Genomic DNA, 24,707 nt, shown 5'->3' on the forward strand with positions numbered 1-24,707 from the left:
TTAAGAAGATTAAAGGCTAGCTCAGTTATGACTAGTTACAATACATTCAGTACAGAGTGGGTTTGCATTTTACATCTTAGTACAGAGTGTTAAACAATATCTTTTGCTTTTGGCATTTTGTTCTTGGATCTGTTTAAGAAAACAAATACTTATCAAAGAGGTTTCGTTTCAGTTTGCTATTCAGCACCATGCTGAAGTTGATCTTTCATCAGTACCTACTACAAAGTAGATCAATTTGGGAGTCAAAAAGATATGCAATTTTGTTGTCAAAACCTACTTCCACAGCACAATACAAAATTTACACCTTATGTTTCAACTGATGGACATACTGGATGCTGTCTGGTAACAGCAAATGGTGGAACAGATAAAAACACAAAAAGAAAATAAAGCAACCATGAATTTCTGTATTAGGTGGAGTGAGCATCACATTAAAATGACTTAAAACCTTTTAAAAAGCATACTAATCATTACCACTATTGCAAGCAACAGTATCAATGAGTGATGAAATCTAAAGAGACCAAATATAAATAGAAAAAAAAATGAAAGTAACTGAGTATTTAAGAGTAAGGACAGATCATAATCTGTAGAATATAGGGTTGCATAAAAATCTGTTTTGGCAAAACTGAAACATATCTGTATTTTTTGTTTACAACAAGACATTCTCCCTTCAAGTCAAGAAATTCTTGCTTCCTCTTCTGACTTTTTAACAACAATCGAAATATAAAGCTTATACTTCAAGGCAGACTGCTAAGCAACTCAATCTGACAAAAGATCAGATTTCAAATTCTATGTATCTGTATGTTTTATTACAGTAGGGCAGCCCAAGTACAACTTCAGCTAACCCAAACTCTACCTATTTTGTAGAAATCAGCATATTCATACTATAGCATACCATATCTTAAAGAAACTTAACCCAAATGTAAAAATATTTATCACCTCACTTGGTGTTGAACGCCAAAACTGGCAGTCACAACTCAGACAAGATTTTTGTTTGATTATCAACTATTTCTGACAATCATTTCAATCTGCAGCCTCAAATGGGGCAATGCAATGGAGAAACATTAAATATAGACAAAAAATTGCATCACTAATTGAAGTATTATGTGAGTTATGGAACTAACTCACCTGGGCCTGCAGTTGACAAAGAAACCCCAAATATAAAGTGCTTAAGTGAGAACTGTACTGGTTAGATGCATACCTTGTTACCAAGAACCAAGCAATCTTCTGGAAGTCAGGAGAGAGTCTCATGTATGTCTTAATGTGAGGTATAGCATGAGTTCGACCCGTGACTTCTGCTGACCATTTGCTAGGAAAGGAAAATAAATTCTTTTCATATACAGTTTCATTTTGAGGTCTAAAAAATACCATATGACAGTGCCATGATTTCAGGAACACTACTTATACTTGTCACACTCAATACTTACTTCTAGAGAAAATCTTAAAATACCACATTTAACTGAACAGTTAACAATTCTACTAGAATTCAGAAGGGCAAGGGTTTTCTTCCTTACAACCAACCCAGAGATATTCTCCACAGTTTGTCAGATTCTCCTAAGAAGTTTTTCCCATTTCTCTGTTCCAGGTCACACTCCAGGAACTAAGTCTAAACTTCTGGACAATACATGTTCTTTGAAGACTATCAATGGTTATGACTTCAAGCAACTGAGTTTGGCACCAAACTAAACCTCACAGAATTCCAAGTTTATTACAATTTATCACCCATGACAAAGGCAGGGAGCAACTGGTAGTTTGTTGCCGCTACTCCTCCTCTTCCCCATTCTGTGCCTCTAAGCCACTGAGAAATTTGAGGGTTTAAGAGAATAGAGGTCATATCTATGTGTATATAAAAAAATAGATGAAAATAACAAGCCATTGCTGGATTAATTCAGCATCAATGTTACAGAACTAAAGTGTAAGCAAGCAGTAAATATATGTACATAACTGAAAGTATGTAGTCACAGCATTAAGAAGCACTTTATGTTCACAGCTGTTAGTCCTCACCCAAATTCAGGAAGAAAGCTTCTTAACACACCTTCCTTCACCCAGAGACATTTTTTCCCCAGATTTGAAGGAAGACTCTGGTTTCAGTTGTCACAATCCTGTTTCCCTAACTTAGCATTCTCTTCTAATAGGCAAATCAAAAAGAATCAATTAACTCTGAAAAACTTAAGTGCACTGTGTCCCTCTAAAAGCCTGAGCAGACTGACTTGGAAGGGTTGGAATTATTTACCTATGTTGACTTTCAGGACTAACACTTACATACAGTGCACTTAAAATTAAGAGGCTTTGTATTTCACGGGTGAAAACCTAGTTACTTTAACAACCCTATCTCCCCTGATGAATGAAAAAAAACCTCTGAGAACTGGTCCTGTATTCTTAAAGGGCAAGAGCTGAAACACTCTGCACGTTTGATGCAAACTAGACTTCTTCATATTTTGATGCAAGCCACATCAAAGTCTCTTTCTATAGGACAAATGAAGAGATATATATGATACAGAATTAGCTGACTAAACTTGTCTTCCCCTACAAACTCCACACTTTCCATACATACAGATTGTAAGGCTGAGTCATGACTCAACCACCCTGGTTAATAGCTTTTCTCTCACAACTGACAGTTTCGACAAGTATCTTTAAGATCATGGGAAAAAAATAATTAGGTAACTCCAACAAAATTGTAAAAATGAAAACCAGAAAAATACTAGAACTGGGAATTTAAATTTTATTTTCTTTACACTTACCTCTCTGTTTTACCCTGGGACAAACTTCTCCCCTCACCACTAACTGCAGTTATTCTGAGGTACTATCTCAGTCTATTGCCTTTTTGCCTCCATATCTTAAGACAGATACAAATAGTGTGCCTTAGCAAGAGTAATACCACTTCTATCTATTACCTACAGCACGCTAACTGCAGTTTGATTTAATCTGAAGTGATTGAAACTCCTATTTTAGAAAGTTAAAATCAGAAAGGGGAAAATATATTTTGGCCGTGTTTTTCCTAGTAGGACAGCACAAACATGTAAGGATTAAAAGGGGAAAATGCATGCTAGTTTTGGCTGGGATAATTTTCTTCATACTGGCTACTATGGGGCTATGTTTGGATTTGTGCTAGAAACAGCACAAACACACAGATATTTCAGCTGTCACTTACACACAGCCTTTTCTGCCTCTCATACCACCCCACCAGTAAATAGGCTGGGAGGGGGCACAGGCAGGACAGCTGACTCCAGCTCATCAAAGGGATATTCCAGAGTATACAACATTATGCTCAGCACACGAAGCTGAGGAAAGAAATGGTCACTGGGGGGTCATTCAGTGTGATGGCTTTATCTTCCCAAGCAACCATCAGGCACGACAGAGCACTACCTTCCTGGGGATGACTGAACACCTGCCTGCCCACAGGGTGTGGCAAACCAACTGATTTTGCTTTCCTTGTATGAGTAGCTTTTGCATTATTAATAAACTGCCTTTATTTCAACCCACAAGTTTTCCCATTTTACTCTTAGGATTCTCTCCCCTATCCCACTAGGGGGGTAGGAAGGAGGGTGGGGGAGTCCAGCTAAGTGACTTTGTGGTGCTGAGCTGCAGGCCAGGACTAAACCATCACAGCCCTGGAAATTTAACTGTACAGACATACCCAATTCATAAACAGAGACAGGAATAACTAATTTTCTACAACACCACCTCTTTCAGCATTTAGTTCTCTTATTTCAAATCCTGAAAGAATTTTCTATCTTAAGATACCAGCAACAAGGTTTGAGACAAATTAAAACAACTCACACCATTAGTTTCAACCTAAGAGAACTCTTATGATCTCTGTGTAGATGCTCTGTCTCTCATATTTTATGATTTTAGGGGAACAACACTATTTCTGCAAACTGAGAAGAAAACCCAAAACTTATTCAAAACTTAAATCTAAAGAACACGCAAAGCTCTAATAGAACAATCATTATGGACTTGTCAGGCACATGTCAAACAAACTCTTGTCAAACCAACTTCTTCCACTCTTTGAAAATAAATATTTTACAAAGTAACTGCACAAACATAAGACACACCATATTAAAAACAAATCAACTAAAAGGAACCTTAAAATACAATACTTTATCTACTATTAAAGCTGATCAAATGTTTTGAAAGCCTCAATTAACAAAAATTATTAAGAATTGCAAATCTGTCCTCATAAATTAGTAATACTGGAAGGAAAAACAAGCAATAATACCAGAGAGAAAACTCTGCAAATTACTGTTTACACAGTAGCTAATTTAACAAAGCAGTCTAGTCATCATTTGCTACAATTAGAAAAGTAAAAGCAATATTAAGTTTAGTCACACTACTTTTTTTAAGAATTAAAGTTCTCAGTTGTATTATAGGTTAAACACACTCAACTGACAGAAGAGAGAAAAACAGCCCACAGACATTATAAAAAATCATGTGCCTGAGGCAGACATCCTGCCTCTTCAGTTGAGAGGCTGCAGAACACCATCTTCCAATTCCATTAATCTCTCCCTGCTTGCAAAAAGCAGTTATTCATTTTCCTTTACTGTAAGCATAAAAGATTTGGGTTTTTTGTCCTTGCAGCTTTGGTAGAATCCCTAGTTTCCTGCTGGTTTCATACTATTTTCCAGTTGGAAGAAGAATTTTCTAAATTCCTGTAATCCCACCATTGCCCAAAGACTTGCATTATAGCAAATCTTTCAACCAGCTCATCTTGTATTTACATCTAGTGAAACCTGCTGTTTTCTGTGTGCCCCACGTTCCACAGATAAAAAGTGCAGTCTCCTGCCCTATGGTAAGAGTTGACATGCAGGCCCTCCTCAAGGGCTACTGTCCTGCATTACTGCAGGGTTAGGGCCTGCATCTGGACAGTCACGACAGAGCAATTATGCAGGGCCACTGCCATCTGCAGCCAATTCCACAGATGAACTTGAAACAGCCCTTCTGCTGCCAGAGCAGGTCCCTGTACATCCAAAGGAGACAGCTATGTGGGCATTTTCTCATTGAAAAGGTATAAATCAATTAATTATATCATTATTAAGTAACATTCTGTGAACTAAATAAGACTAAATGAAAAAAGGTTACATCTTTTTTCTCGTAAGATTCTCATGAGGTATGATTACAGAAACTGAATTAAGACTGCACAAACACCCCCAGATTTATGATTTTTTTTTTCTTTTGAATCACGACTGAACAATCTTGAAAGTTTCAAGCTGATTGCAGCTTTCTTCCTTTGCTGAATGCGTTCAGAGGACACAGTTTAAAGGCAGGAGACAAAGCCTCACATGCTTTCTGCCTGAGTTCCATTCCTTAGACATTGACCAGCAAGGCTCACAACAGCAATCACCTTCACTCCAGAATGGAGGATGCTCTATGCCACTAGCAATTCTATGTCAGTCCCCTGAATATACACCCAACTGAACACAATCTTACTTAGTAAATTTTTTTACCAGAGCAACTTCCGTCCAGAAGAGTTAAAAGTTTCTGATGAAAGGAATAGGAAGTTGCGGTCTTGTAAGAGGTTACAAGTTCTATTAATTTTTTTTATCTTTGCAAAACAACTTTTTCCATTGTTCTCTAAACATGCATAAGTTTTTAACAATTCAGCCTGAGGGAGATATCTGGTATGGAATGTGTCAGACTGTTAGAATTTGGCACAACTAGTAGCATATGGAAATAGAAATTCTTAATAGAAAATGTCAGGCATCTTTAACAAAAGATATTGCCACAAGGGATTGAGAACTTTTGCAGCAGGACTGCTGTACTTAGAAGAAAAAAATAAAGTAACCACCAAAAAAGCCTTTCTAGTCCTGTTGTGGCTCAGTTGAAATTCCATTAATACAGAGGCACAAGTGGGGAAAGTCAAATACAACTGTAAGTTAAAAAAAAAGGAGCAACATTATTTCTGTTCAGAGAAGGAAACATTATATAAAAGTTTACAGAAACCTAAATCCAGTAGTAACATCCTATATAATTTTTACAGGTAAACAGCATGTTTTCAACCAACTGCTGGAGATAAGACCCAGCAGATAAGGAACTAAAGGCCTTTAAGGAATTTAGGAATATCATACTTGTAACCACTTCCACTTATTTGCTTTTAACACTCAAACATTACACTGTAATGTACTTGAAACATACACTCTGAAATTTAAAAAAAAAACCCCAAAGAATTGAGTTTTACTTACTGAAAATAGGAATGCAACCACAGCTGTTTCTGTGCTGTCTGTATACTGTACGGAAGTGAGCCACCAGCTTCAGGAAAAAAACAGAACATGTACATTTATTTTTTTGAAAGACATTCTAAAAGCAGCAAGCATCTTGGGGAATAATGTATCTGTCCTACCTCCATAAGTTACTTCCAGGAAATTTTTAAGTGCTCCAGTAGTATAAAATAATACATACTTGCTGGGGTTCTTTCCATTCTTATAATTTAGCAAGTTCCTGAACACTACACAGCACACTTACACTAGGAAAAGTCAGAAACTGTATACAGGGAGAATTTTAGGTAGTTTAATATGATACCACTTGATATCAACAGATTGGAATCAATACCCATACAAACTAGAAGAAATAAACCAAGCAGCTTTCAGAAGAAAGAATAAACCTTCCAAATCCCAAACAATGTTATTTTAAAAGAACTTCTATCATGATATTTGTATTGATTTGGCCTTTGGCTAACACACATTGCAATTTCTTGAAATGAATTTAAGAAGAATCAGCCAGGCATACTGAATTATATTAGTGCTGTGTAGTAAAAGCATCATGCAAAGTCTACTGTATTCAACATGTCCTAGAAGACACCAAAAGAACTCATTATAAAAGCTTTACTACTCTCAGGAATGCACTAACTGCAGGAGTCTACAGAACTGCTCATTTGCACAAACACAGAGTTGTTCTGCAAATGAGACCCACTACACATCAAGTGTAGTGGGTCTCACCCACTAGAATTATTTACTCATTTGCTGCTGCAAGATAAGGACTAGGAAGAGAGCAAAGGAGGCTCAAAACTTTAAAGGGCATAAAGAAAACTTTATTAATAGAATTAAAACAAAAATAATAAGAAATCAGAATAACCTTCAGAACACTTCTCCTTCCCCCACATCCTCTTTTCTTTCCCACTGATAACAAAAAAGGCAAGACCTGGGACTTTAAGTCAGTTTACCACCTCTAAAATAGCCTTTCTTCAGTTCTCTTAAGGAGAAGAGTCTCTCTTGCCATGCCATGGAGACCTCCCCACAAGAAACAGTTCTCTCGTGGCTTTAATGTCACAGCAAATCAGCCAGCCAGAAAAGGAAAATTCAGTTGCAGTGTCAAAGCCCCTCCCATGCCTTGCAGCTTTCCCACAGCTGCTTTCATGGGCCATGTCAACTTATGGGGTACTACTTTAAGGATGAGCTGTTCTAGCATAAAAATAAGAGTTCTTCTCATCCATCTCTGAGAACAGAGGTCTTCTTCCTCCCTGAGAGCAAAAGGTCTTCATCACTCATACCTCTCTCTATTCAAACTTCTCATTGCCTCACTTTCCTCTCATCCAGCCTGCACTTAATCACATAATCGTAAAGATGTTAGAGGTGATTAAAGACAAAGGTAAGCTAAACAACATCTAGGGGTACTCCCTCATTCATCAAGCCACTTATCATGGAATGACATCAGGTTAATTAGACATAATTTCTCCTTTACGCTGATTACTCCAAGTCACCTTTTTTTCCATCATATGTTTGGAAATATTTCCAGGATTCCTTGTTCCATTACCTTCCTAGGGATCAAGATGAGGCTGGCAGACCTACGGGTCCCCAGATCCTTCTTCTTACCCTTCCTACAGGAAAGAATTCTTGTCTTTCAGTACTCATGAATCTCTTCCAATTGCCTTGACCTTTTGAAGACTTGTTTTTGAGTAACAGAACCTTCCCTGTATCAGAATACTACAGTACCCATTCCTGTTTCACTTTGGCTGGGGCTATGCTTTTACAGATATGACTTAATGAAAATAAACATGGGAATAATGAACAGAACAGCTGTATATTACAGTATTTTAAAAAGACCAGTAACACCTTAGCCTCCATTGTATCTGATGTGCAGAATGACACTGCAATCAAAACAGAGGAGGACTTGAAACACTCAAACCTGAATTTTCTGCCAAAATGAAATTATGACTGGAGTAAGAGCAGTGGACAGGAGTTGTTGTTTTCCTATACAGTGACATATGAACATGGCTAGGACAGACAAATGTTACATACCAATGCCCATAAAACCTTATCTATTCAACCACAATATGGGTCAGAGCTCCAGCAAAAGCAGTAAGATTCTACTGCCAACTATTCTATCACATTATCAGCAAGACGAGAACTTCATGCTCATTTAACATCAACCACTGAAGTGATTTTGCAGGACATTATGACCACAAAAAGCAAATAAATGGGGATTAATTTGCTTACCAGGATAGCCTTCTAGACTTTGCCTCACATTGTTCACAGTAGGATAAACCTTCATGGAGGTAGAACAAAAAGTAACTTTAATAACACAGCTCTGAATAGACAAGCTGTCAATTTTCAAACAAACTCCTTAAAGAAAACTTGAAAAAACAAATATTAAAAGCTACATTTTTTTAGAATTAATAAATTTACACTGCAGTCTACAACTACAATTGTGCTGTTAACACAGAAAATCTAATATATTTACCACTCTTACAGAGTTAACCAAATGAGCTAGCAAGTCTCAAGTAATACTGCCTCAGCAACTTCCACAGTAGCCAAAGCCAGTTCTTAACATTATTCTATGAGATTTTAGTCTCACACCTCAAATAGAAGATACAAGTATGCAGGGGCAATTAGCACATGGTAAAGGCATAGTTTGACCATAATTTTTCCTTGATTTAAACTCCTGCCACAAACTTTTCTGCTCCTCCCCTTAATTGTGCTAATAATCAAAGGTATTAATGACTAAGGATTCAGCTACATCTCAGCAGGAAAAACAGCTGCATCTACAAACCCTATGGAAGACAAGCTATAGAATGAGAAGTTAATTTTGAGGAGATGATATAAATCTAGTGTCATGCAGATGGAAATTATGGTACATTTTTATAGCAAACCACATACAACTAAATGGCTTTAAGTGCCATATATATAACTTCATTATGAAAACTCTGTTACTCTCTTCCAAAAGTTAAAAGCAAAACAATGACTAAGATTTCCAAAACAAATGAGTAAGTGTTAAATAAAGGTCACCAGCATACCAAATGAATTGGGACATCACATTTACGGAAAGGTGTCACACTGCTGCCTGCAGCCACCAGACTGTCCTGGAACTCCGAGCACAGCCACTTGGACCCATCAGCTCCCATGGAACCAATGCTTGAGAACTGTCCAACAAGAGGCCAGGATTCCTGTGCTGGTATTGACACAGCATGCTCCTTCAAAAGCTGGTGAGGGGAATTAAAACACTGTTAGAATTACACACAGAATACCTTAATCAGTTTGATATCACTTTTGATATAATAAATCCTCTATAACTTACTTCTGATAATGAAGGAGATTAACATTGATACTACATATTTAACTTTGCAATAAAACAAAAACAACAGGCTTTCCAAATAAACTCACTTCAAGAGAAGATTAAACATCACCACTTTTATCCAAAAGCACTAAAGCCAACCATTAAATAATGGGTGAAAAGAATGTTAGCAGCTCTTTCTAAAACCATGAAACATTAGCTTCAGAAGTTTCAATAAATAAACAACTAAATATTTTTCATATTTGGTGGTTGTTGGCCATAAAATTCCTCTTGTATCCTAAAGTAATGACACCCAGCTACAATAGAAGTCTACAATAAGAGGGGAAAAAAGAACAATTGAAGAGAAAACTGGAATGATCCTTTTACAGGAGTTCTTCAGCTGTGAATGGAATTTAAAGTCACATTAAAAACAGATATAGACAAATATTAAATTGTATATAGTTGCCACCTTTACCCCTCTAGAGAAAACACACAATCTAATGGCTTCAGTCATCAATGTTAGTATCATCAGGTCTACCTGCATTGTCACTAAAATCCTTTTTAAAATCACAGAAACATTTGCCACAAGATCACCTTTCTCCCTTACAAACTTTTTCTGTTTTATTTTTTCTTCATTCTACGTCTAAATAGGAAAAAAACATCAGAAAGGACAAGCTCTTAATGAGCAAAGGGATATCTGTAAGAGTAACCTCATGATGAAAAGCAATGTGATACATAAATATTCTGTATGTCACAGAAGTTTGCCACAGACAGCACTAGATTTTCATATAAAATTCATGACAGTATTTGAAATAATGCCACATCAGCAGGAGGTGCAGGTTAAAAATTCTTCAATTATGAGAAATATTTAATAGATAACATTAAATACCTCACCAAATTCTGAAAAAGCACAACAAAAAAAAACCCAACAAAATTAAGGGTCCAAACCAAACAAGAAGGGTCCATGCAAACTTGATATATGGTAATCTTGAAGATTTACCATTACAGCTTACCTAAATAAGCATAAGACCTCTGAAGACAGAGTTCAACTATTAACATAATACTGTCATATTCACCCCTAACCATATCCTAAGTCCCACACCTACACATCTGTTAAGTATCTTCAAGGATGGTGACTCCAAAACCTCCCTGGGCAGCCTGTTTCAATACTTGGCAGACTTTGAAGGAATTTTCCTTAATATCCAAACTTTACCTCCCTGGCACAACTTGAGGCCATTTCCTCTTGTCCTATCACTTGTTACTGGGGAGAAGAAACCAACCCCAGCTACATCCTCCTTTCAAGTAGCTGTGGAGAGCATTAAGGTCTTCCTGAGCCCTTTTTTCTCCAGGCTGAACACCTCCCAACTCCCTGAGCTGCTTCTCATCAGTGCTATGGTCCAGACCCTCCACCAGCTCTGCTGCCCTTGTCTGGACACACTCCAGCACTTCAGTGTCTTTCTTGTCATCAGAGGCCCAAAACACAGCACTCATGGTGTGGCCTCACCAGTGCTGAATACAGAGGAAAATCCTTGCCCTACTCCTGGCCACACTACTGCTGACACTGGCCAGGATGCCATTGGCCTTCTTGGCCACACACTGGCTCACATCCAGCTGTTGTCAACCAGCACCCCCCCAGGCCCTGTTCCACCAGGCAGCTTTCCAGCCACTCTGCCCCAGCCTGTAGTGCTGCATGGGGCTGCTGTGACTCAAATGCAGCAGCCAGCACATGGTCTTGTTGAACCTCACACAGTTGGTCTTCACTCATCAATCCAACCTGCCCAGATCCCTCTGTAGAACCTTCCTACCCCCCAGCAGATCAACACTCCCCTCCAACTTGGTGGGCTCGATAAGGAGCCCTGGGGAACACCACTTGTGACTGTCTGCTAGCTGGGTGTAACTCCATTCACCACTTTCTAAGATCTGCCACCAGTCAATTTTTTACCCAGCAATCAGTGCACCCATCCAGACCAGGAGCAACCAGGTTCCTCCAGGAGAATTGAGTATGAAGGTTTTACTAATGTTCAGGTAGACAACATCCACAGCCTTTCCCTCACCCACTAGGCTGTCACAGAAGGAAATCAGATTAGCCAAGCAGGACCTGCCTTTCATGCTCATTGGGCCTAATGACCTGGGTATCCAGGCAACACGGATCTGCCCAGTTAGCCAGAACAGCTGATAAATGACTGAAAGTGGGTAAATGAGCACTTCTGCCAGCTCCCTCAGTGGATCCCATTTGGTCCCATGGACTTGTGTCCATTTCAGTGCAGCAGCAGGCGATTGACAGGTTCCCCTTGGGTTATGGGGGTTTCATTCTGCTCTCTGTCCCTGTCTTCCAGCCTGGGGAGCTGGACACATGGAGAACAGGTCCTGCTGTTAAAGACAGAGGCAAAGAAGGCATCAAGCACCTCAGCCTTTGCCTCATCCTTTGTCCCTATGTCTCCCACTGCATAAATTATGGAGATTTTCATTAGTCTCTTTTTATTACCAATGTACTTATAAAAGCATTTTTTATTGTACTTTTCATCAGTAGACAGATTAAGTTAACTTCTAAGTTGCAAGCTTATATATGTTATTGCTAACTTTTACTGTAACAATGTAAAAGACTGATGACAGCTGGAAAAATTGGAAGGAACTGAAGAATTCTGTCCAAAATTCTATTTACATCTTAAAGGATATTAACAATAAAGGTTACAGTTGTGGTACCTTTCTGAGCCTAAGATGTCCCCACTTTTCTTTATCATTGCCTTGATATCGTCCAGGGGTAGAACCAAGCAGATACACTCTAAAAATAGAAAAAAAAACCCAACAAATTTTTGTAGATCTCAAGTGCTTTGGTTTGTAAAGTAGCAAGGTATTTAAGTAAAACTTACCAGCAAGATTGAACACGCAAGTGCAACCAGAAATATTTAATGTCTCTTGTGGGATTTATAATACAAAGAAAAGTGGATTTTCTTTCAGCTGTATAATTTATTATCAGCCTCCTGTATGGCTGTCATATATCACCAGGCTGTTCTACAGCAGAGACAAGAACTAGATCTTTTTCAGTGTGCAAAAATGCAGAAGATGGATAATGCTGGCAATATGCATAAATAGCTCGTTTGGCACATAACTGGGCACGTAATTTTGAGTAAAGCCAATCTACTGCTACATCCAAATCAGCAGATTCAGGTAGGAGTTTTCATTTGGGCACCTAATAGTTCAGATGCAAAGTACAGCTTTTTCAACACTTCCTAATAATGGGTTTAATAACCTATTTGACTTTGCCCTGAAAAGAGGGAAGAGACCTGCCTGAAGTTACAACAGGCAGCTCTAAGAAGCTGCTCCCTACTGCATACATCTCATGCCTAACTTTATTCATGACTGAATGCCCCCTACAGCACATAAAATGGCAATCCCTATCCTAACAAGTAACTTTCCTATCACATGCATAAATTCCTATCAGCTACGGCTCAACTCATCTGTTTTAACTCATGCTGATGGTCAATGCAATCAGAGCAGCTGTTAGCTCACCTGATTAAAAAGTACATACTTTTTTTTTTACTCCCTCCAATCTTTTAAGACTCCGTATAAAGATAAAAACGTTTTTTAATTTACAAACTAGACAAGGTTTCAGTCTCTATTACCACCACAGTATGTGACCATTTTTAGCATTTATTTTCAACAATTTTTGTTCACATTGCAAAACAGCAATTAAGTTGCCAGGGAGATCTACACTTTCTGAAGTAAATGCTCATACAAGTGCAACTACTTATTAGAAGTAAATTAAGTATCCTGAATTATTTTTGAGTAATATCAGCAATGTGATATTAGCTAAGACTATTCAAAGACCAGTTAGGTACAACATTGCCCACCAAAACTATTCCAAAATTCTACAGATATGTATGTTGATTAAACTCTGCCTTACAAACAGAAACCTATTCTGAACTAAATCCTCATTCCAGTAACCTTTACTTATATGCTCTCTCTCACATGACAAACCCTATACAACAGAGGTCTTTTTTTTTCCACTGGTAATATTACTGGAGTAAATACTTGAGCCAGACTGGCTTAAATGAAACCAAGTCCTTATTGCTTTATAGCTACCCTCTATAAAGTTGCTGCTGGTGCAGCTGTGTTCTTTTAAAATGCATGCTCATAAAACTAGAGAAGTTGGTCTATTTGATATAATCTACATATGAGAAAATTTTTAAAACCACACAGTCATGTTTGAACACTCAAGCCTGACACAAGATTACCTTACAAAATAAGCATGAGTTCTAACAGATCCTGACACAGACATTTAATTTCTAGGAAAAAATACCAAAAAACCCCACACGTGCAAGTCGCAAAAAACTTAAGATTATACATACCTTGTTTCTGATAAATCATGTTCTTGAATCAGATCTATCCATTCTTTGAGTGCAGGAGAATTGTAAGCTGCCAAGTAACTTATTAGGTCAGATTTAAAATTAGTTGCAGATTCACCAGCAGTACCAGATGCTCCCTTAGGTAGCCTTGGATACAAAGGGCTTAGCCATATTCTTAAAAAGAAAAAAATGAAAAAATTCAGCCATATAAACAAGCACACCATGCATTAATAACATGTGAGTTTAGTATGTGAGTAAAACATATCTGAAGGTCCAAAACAAATACTTGTCAGATTCACTGTGATACTAACTACAAAGTCTGTACTAACTGGTCAGGCTCAGACTTGGCAACCATCAGTCCTTTCATCAACATTTTCTATAGGCATAGAACGCTGCAATGTGTTCTGCTAAACTACTGCTTTGTGCAACTGCCTAGAAAACCAGCAATGAAAGCATCTGAAAGGTTTATATATTTGAAGAGTAGCCCACAATAATAGGTTGCATCTCAAGAACCTCCATCAGAGTAAATAGGATGGGCACCACCAGGGAAAACATTTAGCATTTCTTTCCACTCACACATTACTGCAGCCATGGGAATCAAAGACTCTGCATTTTCAACTTTACAACGGGTTGATACTACCCTTTGAAATTCAGAACCACCATATCGTGATCCTGCATAACACTGCAGTATGCAAAAGCTAAAAAAGAAAACTATTTCTCATATTTGACAAGTAGGGGAACTTGTTAAGATTCCCAATAGGTATTTTCATGCCTTAGATTTCTGAAAAGCTAACTGCCATAACACTGCCATAAGATATGACAGCCACCCATAAGATTTAAGGGCAAAAAATCAGTGTCTATTCTTGCCACTCAAAGAGCTTGTCTCAGACAAGGAAAGTCTCAAAACCCCTGTTTAATGGCAGCAAAATGGATGTCAAAGTGACAGTAACCTCTGAAAAGCAACTTTCCATTAGTTTGAAATTTCATACCCTGATTTATTGTGGTAATTTAACTAAAAAAAATGGTCCCATAAAAACAGTCAAAAAACTGAAAAGTTTGAGTTATATCAACATGCCACTTAATCTTGTTTTTTTTTTTTTTGTGCTCTCAACAAAACTATGTCCTAAGTTGGTCATTAAGTTTAAAGACCTCTACCAAAAAATAAAACAGGGAAAAAATACCTTCCCAGGAAAGGTATTTCCTTTCTGGTGAATACTAGGTCATCTACTGTATTACAGAACAAATAATACCCAACATTTATTAGACCACATTCTAGACAGTCACAACAAAAGCAGAACATTTGCACATCCACATTATGCTTGCAGTATTAACACAAGTTTTATTTAAACAGCTGCTTCAGACCTATATAAATGGTACTTTATAGCTACAAAGTTTTTTCATAAAGAGACAGCACAATAAAATTTTGTATCAGACTGATTTTAAACTATCAGCCAACTAGGCACACAGTTTTTTCTACAGGAGAAAGCAAGTAAAATTGAGACCTAGACAGCCACTAGCACTCTAAGTCCAACTTTTAAAATTTTCGTTTTAGAATTGCTCTATCTTAAGAGTGTAAGGCTTGCAACACTAGATCACCTAATATCCCATCTCCAGCAGAAGCAAATACCTATGGAAAGTATTAAACATTCACCTGGTAGGGATTGTTGCTTACCCCTGAGTTTTCTGGTGCCAATCCTCAGCAATAAGATTGGATGTATGTATCACAACTCGAAGTCCTTCTTCATACAGCAACAACATCATTTTCCTTTAAAAAAAATACATATAACTCTTCATTTATTTCAAGTACACTGAGAGTAGGAGATAAATTAGCAAATCATTAAAAGGCTCCAAGGTAATTATTTGCAAATATATGTTCTGCATCACACAAGCACTTAAGACTTCACGTGCATGTCAAGCTCACACGGCAGTCATTAGACTATCCCCATATATTTTATTCCAGAGTACAGCATAACATCTCATGCAACTGATTACCCACAACAGAGGGAATATTTGCAGAACACTTCCTATATTTGCATAGCTCTTTAGACACTTATCTCTTTGCAGACAGTCAGAAAAAGAATTAAGGAACACTGAAAGGCCTTTACTGATAACTGAATTTATTAAAACCTAATTACTTTAACTGACTTTTATCTTAAAAGAAGGTATGTATACAGCTAACCATTGTGATGGCAAAAAAGCTATTTATCATAACTATTAAGCTACAGCAGAAAGGAATTTTCAAACTAGTAACTGAGATAAACATACATATCTGTACCTTTTATAAAAAAATTGCTCAGATTTTCACACCCAAGTTTTCATTAGCTGTGTAAAGGCAGCATATCCATGTAATCCCAAAGGATGAGATCTGAAACCTAAACTGAACTCAGTCTTTGCTAAAACTTAAGATCTGTTCTTTTCTCTAGATTTCCATCTGCAAAACTCACTTTGAGACACTCCTATTACATCCAGTTCAAGTTTTTTTCCTGAGAAGACCCCCAGATTTGCTAGTTTTTTCCAGCTCCTCCATAGGAACTGAAAAACGTGATCAGTAAACCAGTGTTGTGTCAGTCCTGCCTATGACTGAACAAGTTTGAATTACAGTTTTGGTATTAAGGCATGAGTTAAGAGCCAGGACCTGCAGTCCACCTGTCTTAGACCAGTTCAACTTCAAGTGTTTAACTTGCACATCTCGTATCTACTCAATAACTAATTTGTCTCATTAAACTAGAACAATCCTGTCATCTCTAAATTGAAGATGTTTATGGAAGCTTTAAGACTCAACAATTTCTACAAAAGCCAGTTTTGCTGCAGACCTTTCTGCTTCATAGCGTTACTTACGTATGGTGAGTTCCAAATGCAATATCCAGTTTAGCCTACAAAATTAAAAGTTGATCATTAAAAATTGCTATTGTGCATTGCTTCTTATTTTGTTTCATTTCACTGCTCTCTAGTGGACAGATCACAAAGTACATTTCCTTCCTTCTCCATAATTCTAATGCACTCTCCACTTTCTACACGCTAGATTTTAAACAGTAATGCAACTCTTGCTGGAACTGTTCCAGAATTTGTACCTCTCTTACTAGCAGCATTTTCAGAAACAGTCAGCAGAAAATAACTCAAGGCTCCTGCTGGACACCAAAACAGAAGCCAGCAACGTGCCTTGCATGAAAGATGACTAACAGGGTCCTGGCCTGCATTAGAAGGAGGGCTGACAGCAGGTCAAGGGAGGGGATGCTTCCCCACTGCTGAACATCAGTGAGGACACACCTGCAGTACTGGGTCCACATTCAGCAGGAAACTCAGGATTACCAGACTGTTTCAAAGAGAACAAAATTCCAAGATCATTCTCCTCCTAACAAAGAGCACAGTGTCCCCATGATTATTAATATACTTCACCTGACAAAATCTTGAAACACTGGCAAGTTGCCATAGGCACACCCTCCCCCAGGATGAAGCCAATGGCTTCACCAGTTAGGGACAGCAAAACAATGAACATAACATCAGAGATAAAATGGCACGTGCCAGGAAGCATTCTCACAGCGATTTTAACAGTATTACGAGATTATTTGTATCAGCCTTTTCTTGTGTAAAACATGTTTGAGAAATAATAACTCTTTGATGAGATTTAAGATTATAGTGACACTAGGACTAAGTTCTGTATTTTACAAAATAAACCCAACGCTTCCTTTTCAGCCACTGTAAGAACTTGAATGTAACACGACAACGGAGAAGGTGAGCAGCTCTTCTGTGAGCATATAACATTCCTGTGGGCAGCTGTTCTGTACAAACTTTTGTGGGTGAAGCCTACCATACACTGTTACCATGTCCTGGTATGGCTATTCCTCAAAGTGTAACAAAAAACTTCTCACATAAGGTGTGTCTTTTCATCAGTAAGAAGACTTGGAGTGTAAGAGATGGCTTAACTTCAACCAAAGGATGATACAAATGTTAATTACCTGACAAAAGCTAATATTCTCATAAGGCCGTGCTTGTGCAATTAGTTCAGCTTTGGATTCTCTCTTCTCCCCATGAACTATCAGCAATGGCTTCTTCCTTAAACAAAAGGAGATTTCCATTAAAACATCAAGTGAATCAGCAATTACCATAGCTACATGAAGGAATGGTTTAGGCTATCTGGCCCTTAAACTTGACAGTCCAGCAGAAAGATGGCACTGAAATCAATATGCCTTATTAACTAACTCAAAAAAGCAATAACTACAATAGAACCTCTAAACAACAGACACTGTAAAGTTGTAGCAGAAAAAAAAAGGGGGAAACAGGAAGTGTGGAGTAAAGCAGGCACCAAAATAAAAACTCTTAATACAAGATCGTGAAAGAAACTTTCCCGAGAGCTCAAAACAGACAAATGTATACTCTCAAAAGCACCAATATACACAATGTGGATCTAAGACAATTTAGTAATTACTATCTTACAGAGAAGGTGGAACATTGATAGGGAAAAGGAGAGGGTCTATTCTGGCAGTAATTTGGTGTTCACTTCCTAAAAGCAAACTTTTGGTCCTGCCAAGCAGACCTAATCCATAGGGAGGGGTGTTGCCTCCCTGAGGTAGAGGTAAGAGACTGGATCACCAAGAAAACTCAGCCCACTGATTATTATGGGTTTTTCAAGTGAGTACCAACAAAGTCCTAACAAGACAGCAGACAAGCAAGAGGGCCTCGGGACAAGACATCTGGAGCAAAAGTTGTGTTCTCTTCTCTCCTGCCAGTTACAGGGAATGACTGGACAGGATGGAGATAACTTCACAAAGCAGAAGCAGCCAAATACATAATCACAAGACAGGACTATGGGGCATCCATATGGGGTACTGGCACACCCAAATACTTCCAAAAAGCACCTGGATACCGTAGTACAGGGAACAAACAGGAGGAACTGGAGAGCTGTATGAAGTCACAGGTCTTTGATCTTAATGCAATTAGAGACATGGCGGGATAGCTCACACAACTGGAATATTGTCATGAAGGGCTACATGCTGTTTAGGACAGACAGGAAGGTGCAGTAGTGGAGTTGCCCCCTACATGAGGCAACACTTGGAACACAACAATCAAGATGTTATGGGTTAGGATTAAAAAACCAAATGAGTAGGAGTGACACTGTTGTGGGTGGTTTGCTGCCTGCCACCTGATCAGCAGGACTAAGTGGATGAAGCCTTCCACAGCAGCAGTACAAGCAGCCTCAGACCCTGGTTCTTGTGGGGGACTAACTACTCTGACGTGTGCTGGAAAAGCAACACAGCAAAGCATAAACAGTACAAAAGTTCCTTGAAAGCATTGATGACAGCTTTCTGACAGATGTGGTGGAGGATCCCACAAGGAATGGTGTGCTGCTCAACCCAATGTGGTCCTTTCCAACCTTACCCATTCTGTGAACTCTGGTTCTACTGCACTTCCAGCAAAATGAAATTTAAAAAGGCACATTATATGCTCACTTCATCTGCAGGACTTTGCAATTATCAGAAAGGAATTTCAATCAAACAAGTGCTGCTTTTATGACAATACCCATCAATTTACTATATCACATCCATTAAATCATTCTGATCCTTTCCACACAGTTTTCTTGTGCCCTTCCTACATTCTCTCCTTTCTCTTGCACTATCTGGCTCTTGACTCAGTAAACTGTATGGCAAAAAGCTTCTTGTTCCATCTTTACAGTCATCTAGTGCCATCTCATTGAGGCCCACAGTGGGACCTCCTCAGTGTTAACTAGTAACAATCAGAAACCAGCTATCCTGAACTCTATTTTCCAGTCTTGAAAAGAGTCAAGAAATCAAGAGAACTACAGCTGTGGAATAAGAGAAGAAAGAAAACAGTCTGTGCATATCAAATTGGTAACAATCATCTGCACTGCAAAGAAGTGTTTATCACTGACTTATAACAGGACCTTGTATGAACAGAAATGATCTGGAAATTTCATCATTTCACCTTTGTAAAATAAACATACCTGAATTCCTGCGGGTACTGTCTTACAAGCCATCCCACATCTATACAGTAGTTAAACTTGTATGTAAGAAAAAGAAAACCGACTCATTAAAAAGAAAAAAAAAAACAAAAACAGATAAATCAATGAACTACAGCAAAAAAGCTTTTTGTGTTCATCACACATTACTACTTACCTCATATACAGTATATTGTAAAAATAGGTGTACTTTTGACTTTTACATCCTTTCTATCATTCCTCTCTAACAATTCAAGAATGAATTTAAGTTTCTCAAAAGTGTGAATTAGTGCTCATAAAATTTACCATCCAGGAAAAAAAAAGAATCACATGCACATCATATAAAAGCTTAGGTTCAAGGATCATCTCTTTGCCATGTGTTTGTATCATGAATCATAAGAAAATTTCTAGGCAATAACAAAGATATTATTGCTAGATTGCAAGGCGTTCTTTCTTTCAAAAAACCACATGTACATGAACATAAACACACACTTCTCAGTTGCACATTCCTCAAAAACAGGAGAAATTAGTCTTATAATTGCCTGAATTCTACAGAAGAACATAGGATGGTGTTTATATTTCAATAAATTGTTCAACAGTTGAAAACATTTAGAATTCCCTCTGTATTTTAACAAGGTTCCCTGTTAATATAAGATATATGGCCAAGCATAGATTATCAAGTTTAAGATTAATGAAGTAAAACAAGCAAGTGAAATCAGTTTGACAAACAGGCAACTCACCTGGGCAGAAGATATGAGAGTTCCAAAAAGAGGAGACAAAATATCTATTAAAAATATTAAAGCATAAATAAATAAAAAAGACTTCAAGTAAACATTTTGTATCTTGAACAGCTTGATAACTACCACAGCACAAGGGCCAGATTGTTCACAGACCTGGTGTAACAGAGGCATTCCCAAGTTTACTGTTCAAAGTATTCAAGTCATTGACTTCTGTGAATCACTCAGGATCATACGCTTACAAACATTAAAAATCCTCTCAAAGCAGAAAACAACTTTTAAAAGCTGGTTAGGAAAAAGTCCACCATCATACTGAAAAAAGGACATTAAACTACTCTCTCCCCTCTTGAGTGGGCTTGAAGAACTGTGGAAGGGTAGCAGCAATAAGGGCTTATTAATCTGCTTATTTAATGCTTATTTATCTGCTGCAGACTGATTGTGGGATATGTGCATCCATACTTCAATCACAGTAACACAGGAAACTAATCCAACTGGGGATTTATAACCTCAACAACTGAAGCACAGCACCAACCTGAAAACACCCTACAAGTAATTTCCAGGATGTGCAAATTATTTAATGACCTGGCTCTACAGAAATCTGGTTTAGAAGGTTAAACAAACAAAGAACACTGCCTGTCCACCAACTCAACTAATCACCTAGCAGGGCCAGAGGGGACAGGCCAAAAGATAGAAATTCATAAAACATATAAAAACATTGTGGCGTAAAGCAACTGAAGTCTCTGACACCTGCTTGTGCTAACAGGCATTAGGTTTTGTATATATACAACCTAATTGTGTATATAGGTCTTGAGTAATTTCTAGTCCCTCAAAGACCTAGTTTTTTTCTGCCTTATTTTATTGTATTCCTGTGCACAATTCTCTTTCTAATACTTGTTTCTGATTCTGTCTTGTGATGTATAGGATTTTATTTCTAACTACAGGGACGTTTACAGGTACTCTTCCCCCTTACATCAAATGACAACTAACAGAGCATTCCTGAAGCAGTATTGTACACCAAAGACTCCACTCCACCCTGGCTGATGGACAGCTCTCTCCCAGCTGAATTTAAACAGGTCCATGAACCCCAGACACAGAACCTGAGAAGTGCTTCATCTAGTAATAGCGAATTACTAGGTCCAAACCACTCAGTAGCACAAAGGCAAGTGCAAACAACTACCCAGAGAGTTATGTGCCCAAGAAAAGCACCCCTTTAAGTGCCACAAAGACAAATGGTCTTCCCCAGACTAGCTCACAGGGAAAGTAGCAATAAGAAGCAGCATGACTTGTCCTGTCTAAATACACATTAGATTCCTGCAGCCTAACTCAAGTCACAACAAAGTATCAGCAAATAATGCTTTATACACTACACTTCTAAAAGAGAAAGGTCCACGTAACAACCAATTTCTACAAGCCTACACATTTAGAGTAGGGAACCTCAGCAACACCAAGACATACCTGCATTTAAAACCACCCACAAACTTAAAATAAGTATTCTCTTGCTTTCTCCCAAAAGCCTCTCCCAGCAGAAGCCATTTGTTCACCTTTTATGTGCAGGGCTCCAGAATTATAGTTCTTTTCAATTCCACTGACTTTAGTGAGAAAAAACCTGAAAGGATTGCCTCCAGTCACCAAATCCCAGGTATCCTGGGCTTCACTGGGTGTTACATTATACTCCTCTTCTTTCAGATTCTCTGAGAGTTTGTCATCTTTGTAAAGATTCAAAGGATTCTCTTCGGGCATATCGTATTTTTCTTCTTTCACTGTTTCTTTGTGGACATGCTTTTGCTGATCTTCAGGCTCTTCATCACTACTAGAAAGACACCAACCTGAGCCTTCTTGGCTTGGTCTCTGTTTTACTGCTGGAGGTGCTTCTGTAGAAAGACTATTATCAGTGAGCTTCAGGGGGGAAGCTCTTCTCTTGTGAGCAGCTTTCCTAGCTTCAGAGCATGGATACTGTGGTCCACTTGTTCTACCACACGCAGCATCCGACAGCGAAGATGTACATGGTTTTTCATTGTCAGAATTTTCCTCGGCACTTTCATCGCTACTAGATACTGTCCATTTACCGTGTGCGCCTTCCTGAAGCATGTTCCTAGGAACGGAAAAACACCAAACAAAAACCGTACATTTTTGTGACGCTCAAGTCTGTCTCCCTTCCTAGCTCCCATGTGTTCATCGCTAAAGAACGGCGTTCTGGTATTTGGCAGAACCTCCGGGAAATCTCATAGTACACAAGGCTTGTTTCCGTGCCCGGGAAACAAAGAAACACGTGCAAGGAGGGCAAACACCAAACGTGAAAATCTGCACACGGAAAACGCGCTAAGATAGAGACAGCTACGGGAAAGCATTCTAAACATCAGAGGTGTGAGCGGCACGACCCAGCTATTCCCCCACGGCTCAGCGATCCAGCGCGCTCTGCTGAGCGGCTTCAGGAGCACGGGCCCCACCGGGACGGCGCCTTCCGGCAGCCCCCGCGGGAACACCGCGGCCTTCCTCCGTCACCCCCGTGCCCCGGCGAGCTCCGCCGCGCCTCCCGCTAAACCTCGGCGGCAGAGCCCCGGCACCAAAGAGCCCCGGCAGCCGTCCCAGGCCTGCAGCCCGGGGGGCTTCCCACCACCCACCAGCACTCACTCACCGACCCGCCGCCCGCCCGGCAGCGGCCGCGATGAGGAGCGGGAGCGAGAGCAGGCCCAGGCCCGGCCCGGCCTCTCCGGCGGCCCCGCCCCCGAGCCGGTGGCGCGCGGCCGCCGTGAGGGAGCCCCGGCGGCTCCGGGAGCTGCAGCGGGAAAGCGGGCGGGTCTCGCTGAGCTGAGTTATCCTAACGAGCCTTCATTGGACCTTAATATTAGTTACGGGCAGGTGCGGAATTTGCATAATGGTTCGTTCGGCGCGGTGTTAATTACTGTGTCTGAAGTGCCCCGCTAATGAGATGGCTGCGTGAGGATATCGGGAAGGAGAGGGAGGAAAGCAGGTGTAAAATTAATCAAAGGAGGAGCGCGGCCCGCATCAAAGCGTGCTTCGGCTGCTGCTCGGTTCCTGCTACTCTAATTTATTGTAAGCTTGTGGCTGCAGTTGAGTTCTGGAAGTGCCAGCAAGCAATGAAACCAGCAGGCTACTCTTGGAAAAGCTTTCCTGAAAATTCCGCTGGTTTGTGTAATTTTCTCAGTACTTCTCCGCAGAGTTGTGTATGACGGTGTTCCCTGAAATGTTCTGTGGATGAACCCTTCGCTAGTGTAAGATGATGCTGTATTATCAACCCTTGCTGAAGGTGTTCTGTGGGAAAAGCTCTTAGGAACGGTGGATGGTTTCCCATGTCATGAATGTAGTCTCTTCTCCAAGTACAGGCTCTGGAAATGCTTCTTGGTTTTCTACAAGTCCCTCAGAAAATTTGATGGCTTCTGACTATGCTTTCATCACACTCTCTCCTCATAGTTCCTGTCTGTGTGGTGATTTAACTGAGATTTAAAGCATTTTTCAAGAAAAAATGTCTGGTCTGGTAGAAGCAAACTTCATGTGATTTGTTTCCTATAAGTCTGTACTATGTGTTCTAAGTTTGCAAAAAGCTTTTTCATCATAAGCACATAAAATGTAGCAGTATGAAAAATTTTATTTTAACTTTAAAATCCCAAACGGAATGGACTTGCCCATTTTCTGTAATAGAGTAGATGAATAGAGGTGATTCAACAAGTGCTTCTTTTGTTTTTCCTATAACAGTTGCACAAAATAAAAAATCCTAGGGTAGGTTTATTGGTTTTTAATGCAAATCACTTTCTGTAGGTTTTTGCAGTGTGCAATGAAGATAGCAAAGGCTGTTTAAGCAGAGAAGGCTCTACAGTTGGTCTAGTAATGGGTTTTTTGCTAGAAACCCTCCAAGGTATATATTTTTTTATTATGTTCTGAAGATCCAGCTTATAGATGTCTCACTGTTGAGAACACTAATTCGAGTGGATTGCTGTAGGTGTGGTAAACAGAAATACCTACAAATCCTAAAAGTAATTTTCTAATTTGCACGTATTTATTCCAAAAGAAAATAATCAAATCCCTGGCTTTTCTGTTGAAGACCGTGATGAGTAGAAGGTTGTATTGTATTTTATATGTGTACAAGGCATATAAAGTAAATTACTTACTGAGCTTGTTATTGGTGTTTATTAGTGGCACATTCAATTCTTTGTTCAGTGGTTTCAGTAATTG

General features: G+C 39.0%; 1 protein-coding gene across 4 annotated transcripts in view; it reads right to left on the bottom strand.

Annotated features, from left to right (window-relative positions):
- Positions 1-23,282, bottom strand: part of TDP1 (tyrosyl-DNA phosphodiesterase 1) — a 40,621-nt gene extending 17,339 nt beyond the window's left edge. For 2 of the 4 annotated variants that reach the window (XM_064423611.1, XM_064423612.1), the window contains exons 1-13: positions 23,152-23,282; positions 22,058-22,608; positions 20,520-20,563; positions 19,786-19,841; positions 17,783-17,879; positions 16,665-16,699; positions 15,499-15,591; positions 13,830-14,000; positions 12,184-12,262; positions 9,224-9,409; positions 8,427-8,475; positions 6,177-6,243; positions 1,199-1,306 (exon numbers count right to left, since the gene is read on the bottom strand). In XM_064423611.1, coding sequence (XP_064279681.1) covers positions 1,199-1,306; positions 6,177-6,243; positions 8,427-8,475; positions 9,224-9,409; positions 12,184-12,262; positions 13,830-14,000; positions 15,499-15,591; positions 16,665-16,699; positions 17,783-17,879; positions 19,786-19,841; positions 20,520-20,563; positions 22,058-22,604 — 1,532 coding nt within the window. In that variant the 5' untranslated portion in view covers positions 22,605-22,608; positions 23,152-23,282. Of the gene's footprint in view, positions 1-1,198; positions 1,307-6,176; positions 6,244-8,426; positions 8,476-9,223; positions 9,410-12,183; positions 12,263-13,829; positions 14,001-15,498; positions 15,592-16,664; positions 16,700-17,782; positions 17,880-19,785; positions 19,842-20,519; positions 20,564-22,057; positions 22,609-23,137 lie in introns of all 4 variants that reach the window. The other 2 variants (XM_064423615.1, XM_064423614.1) reach the window with 2 other exon arrangements.
- Between the last annotated feature and the right edge of the window lie 1,425 nt (positions 23,283-24,707).

This window comes from Passer domesticus, chromosome 6 (assembly GCF_036417665.1).
Source record: "Passer domesticus isolate bPasDom1 chromosome 6, bPasDom1.hap1, whole genome shotgun sequence".
In the NCBI taxonomy this organism is placed as follows: domain Eukaryota; kingdom Metazoa; phylum Chordata; class Aves; order Passeriformes; family Passeridae; genus Passer; species Passer domesticus.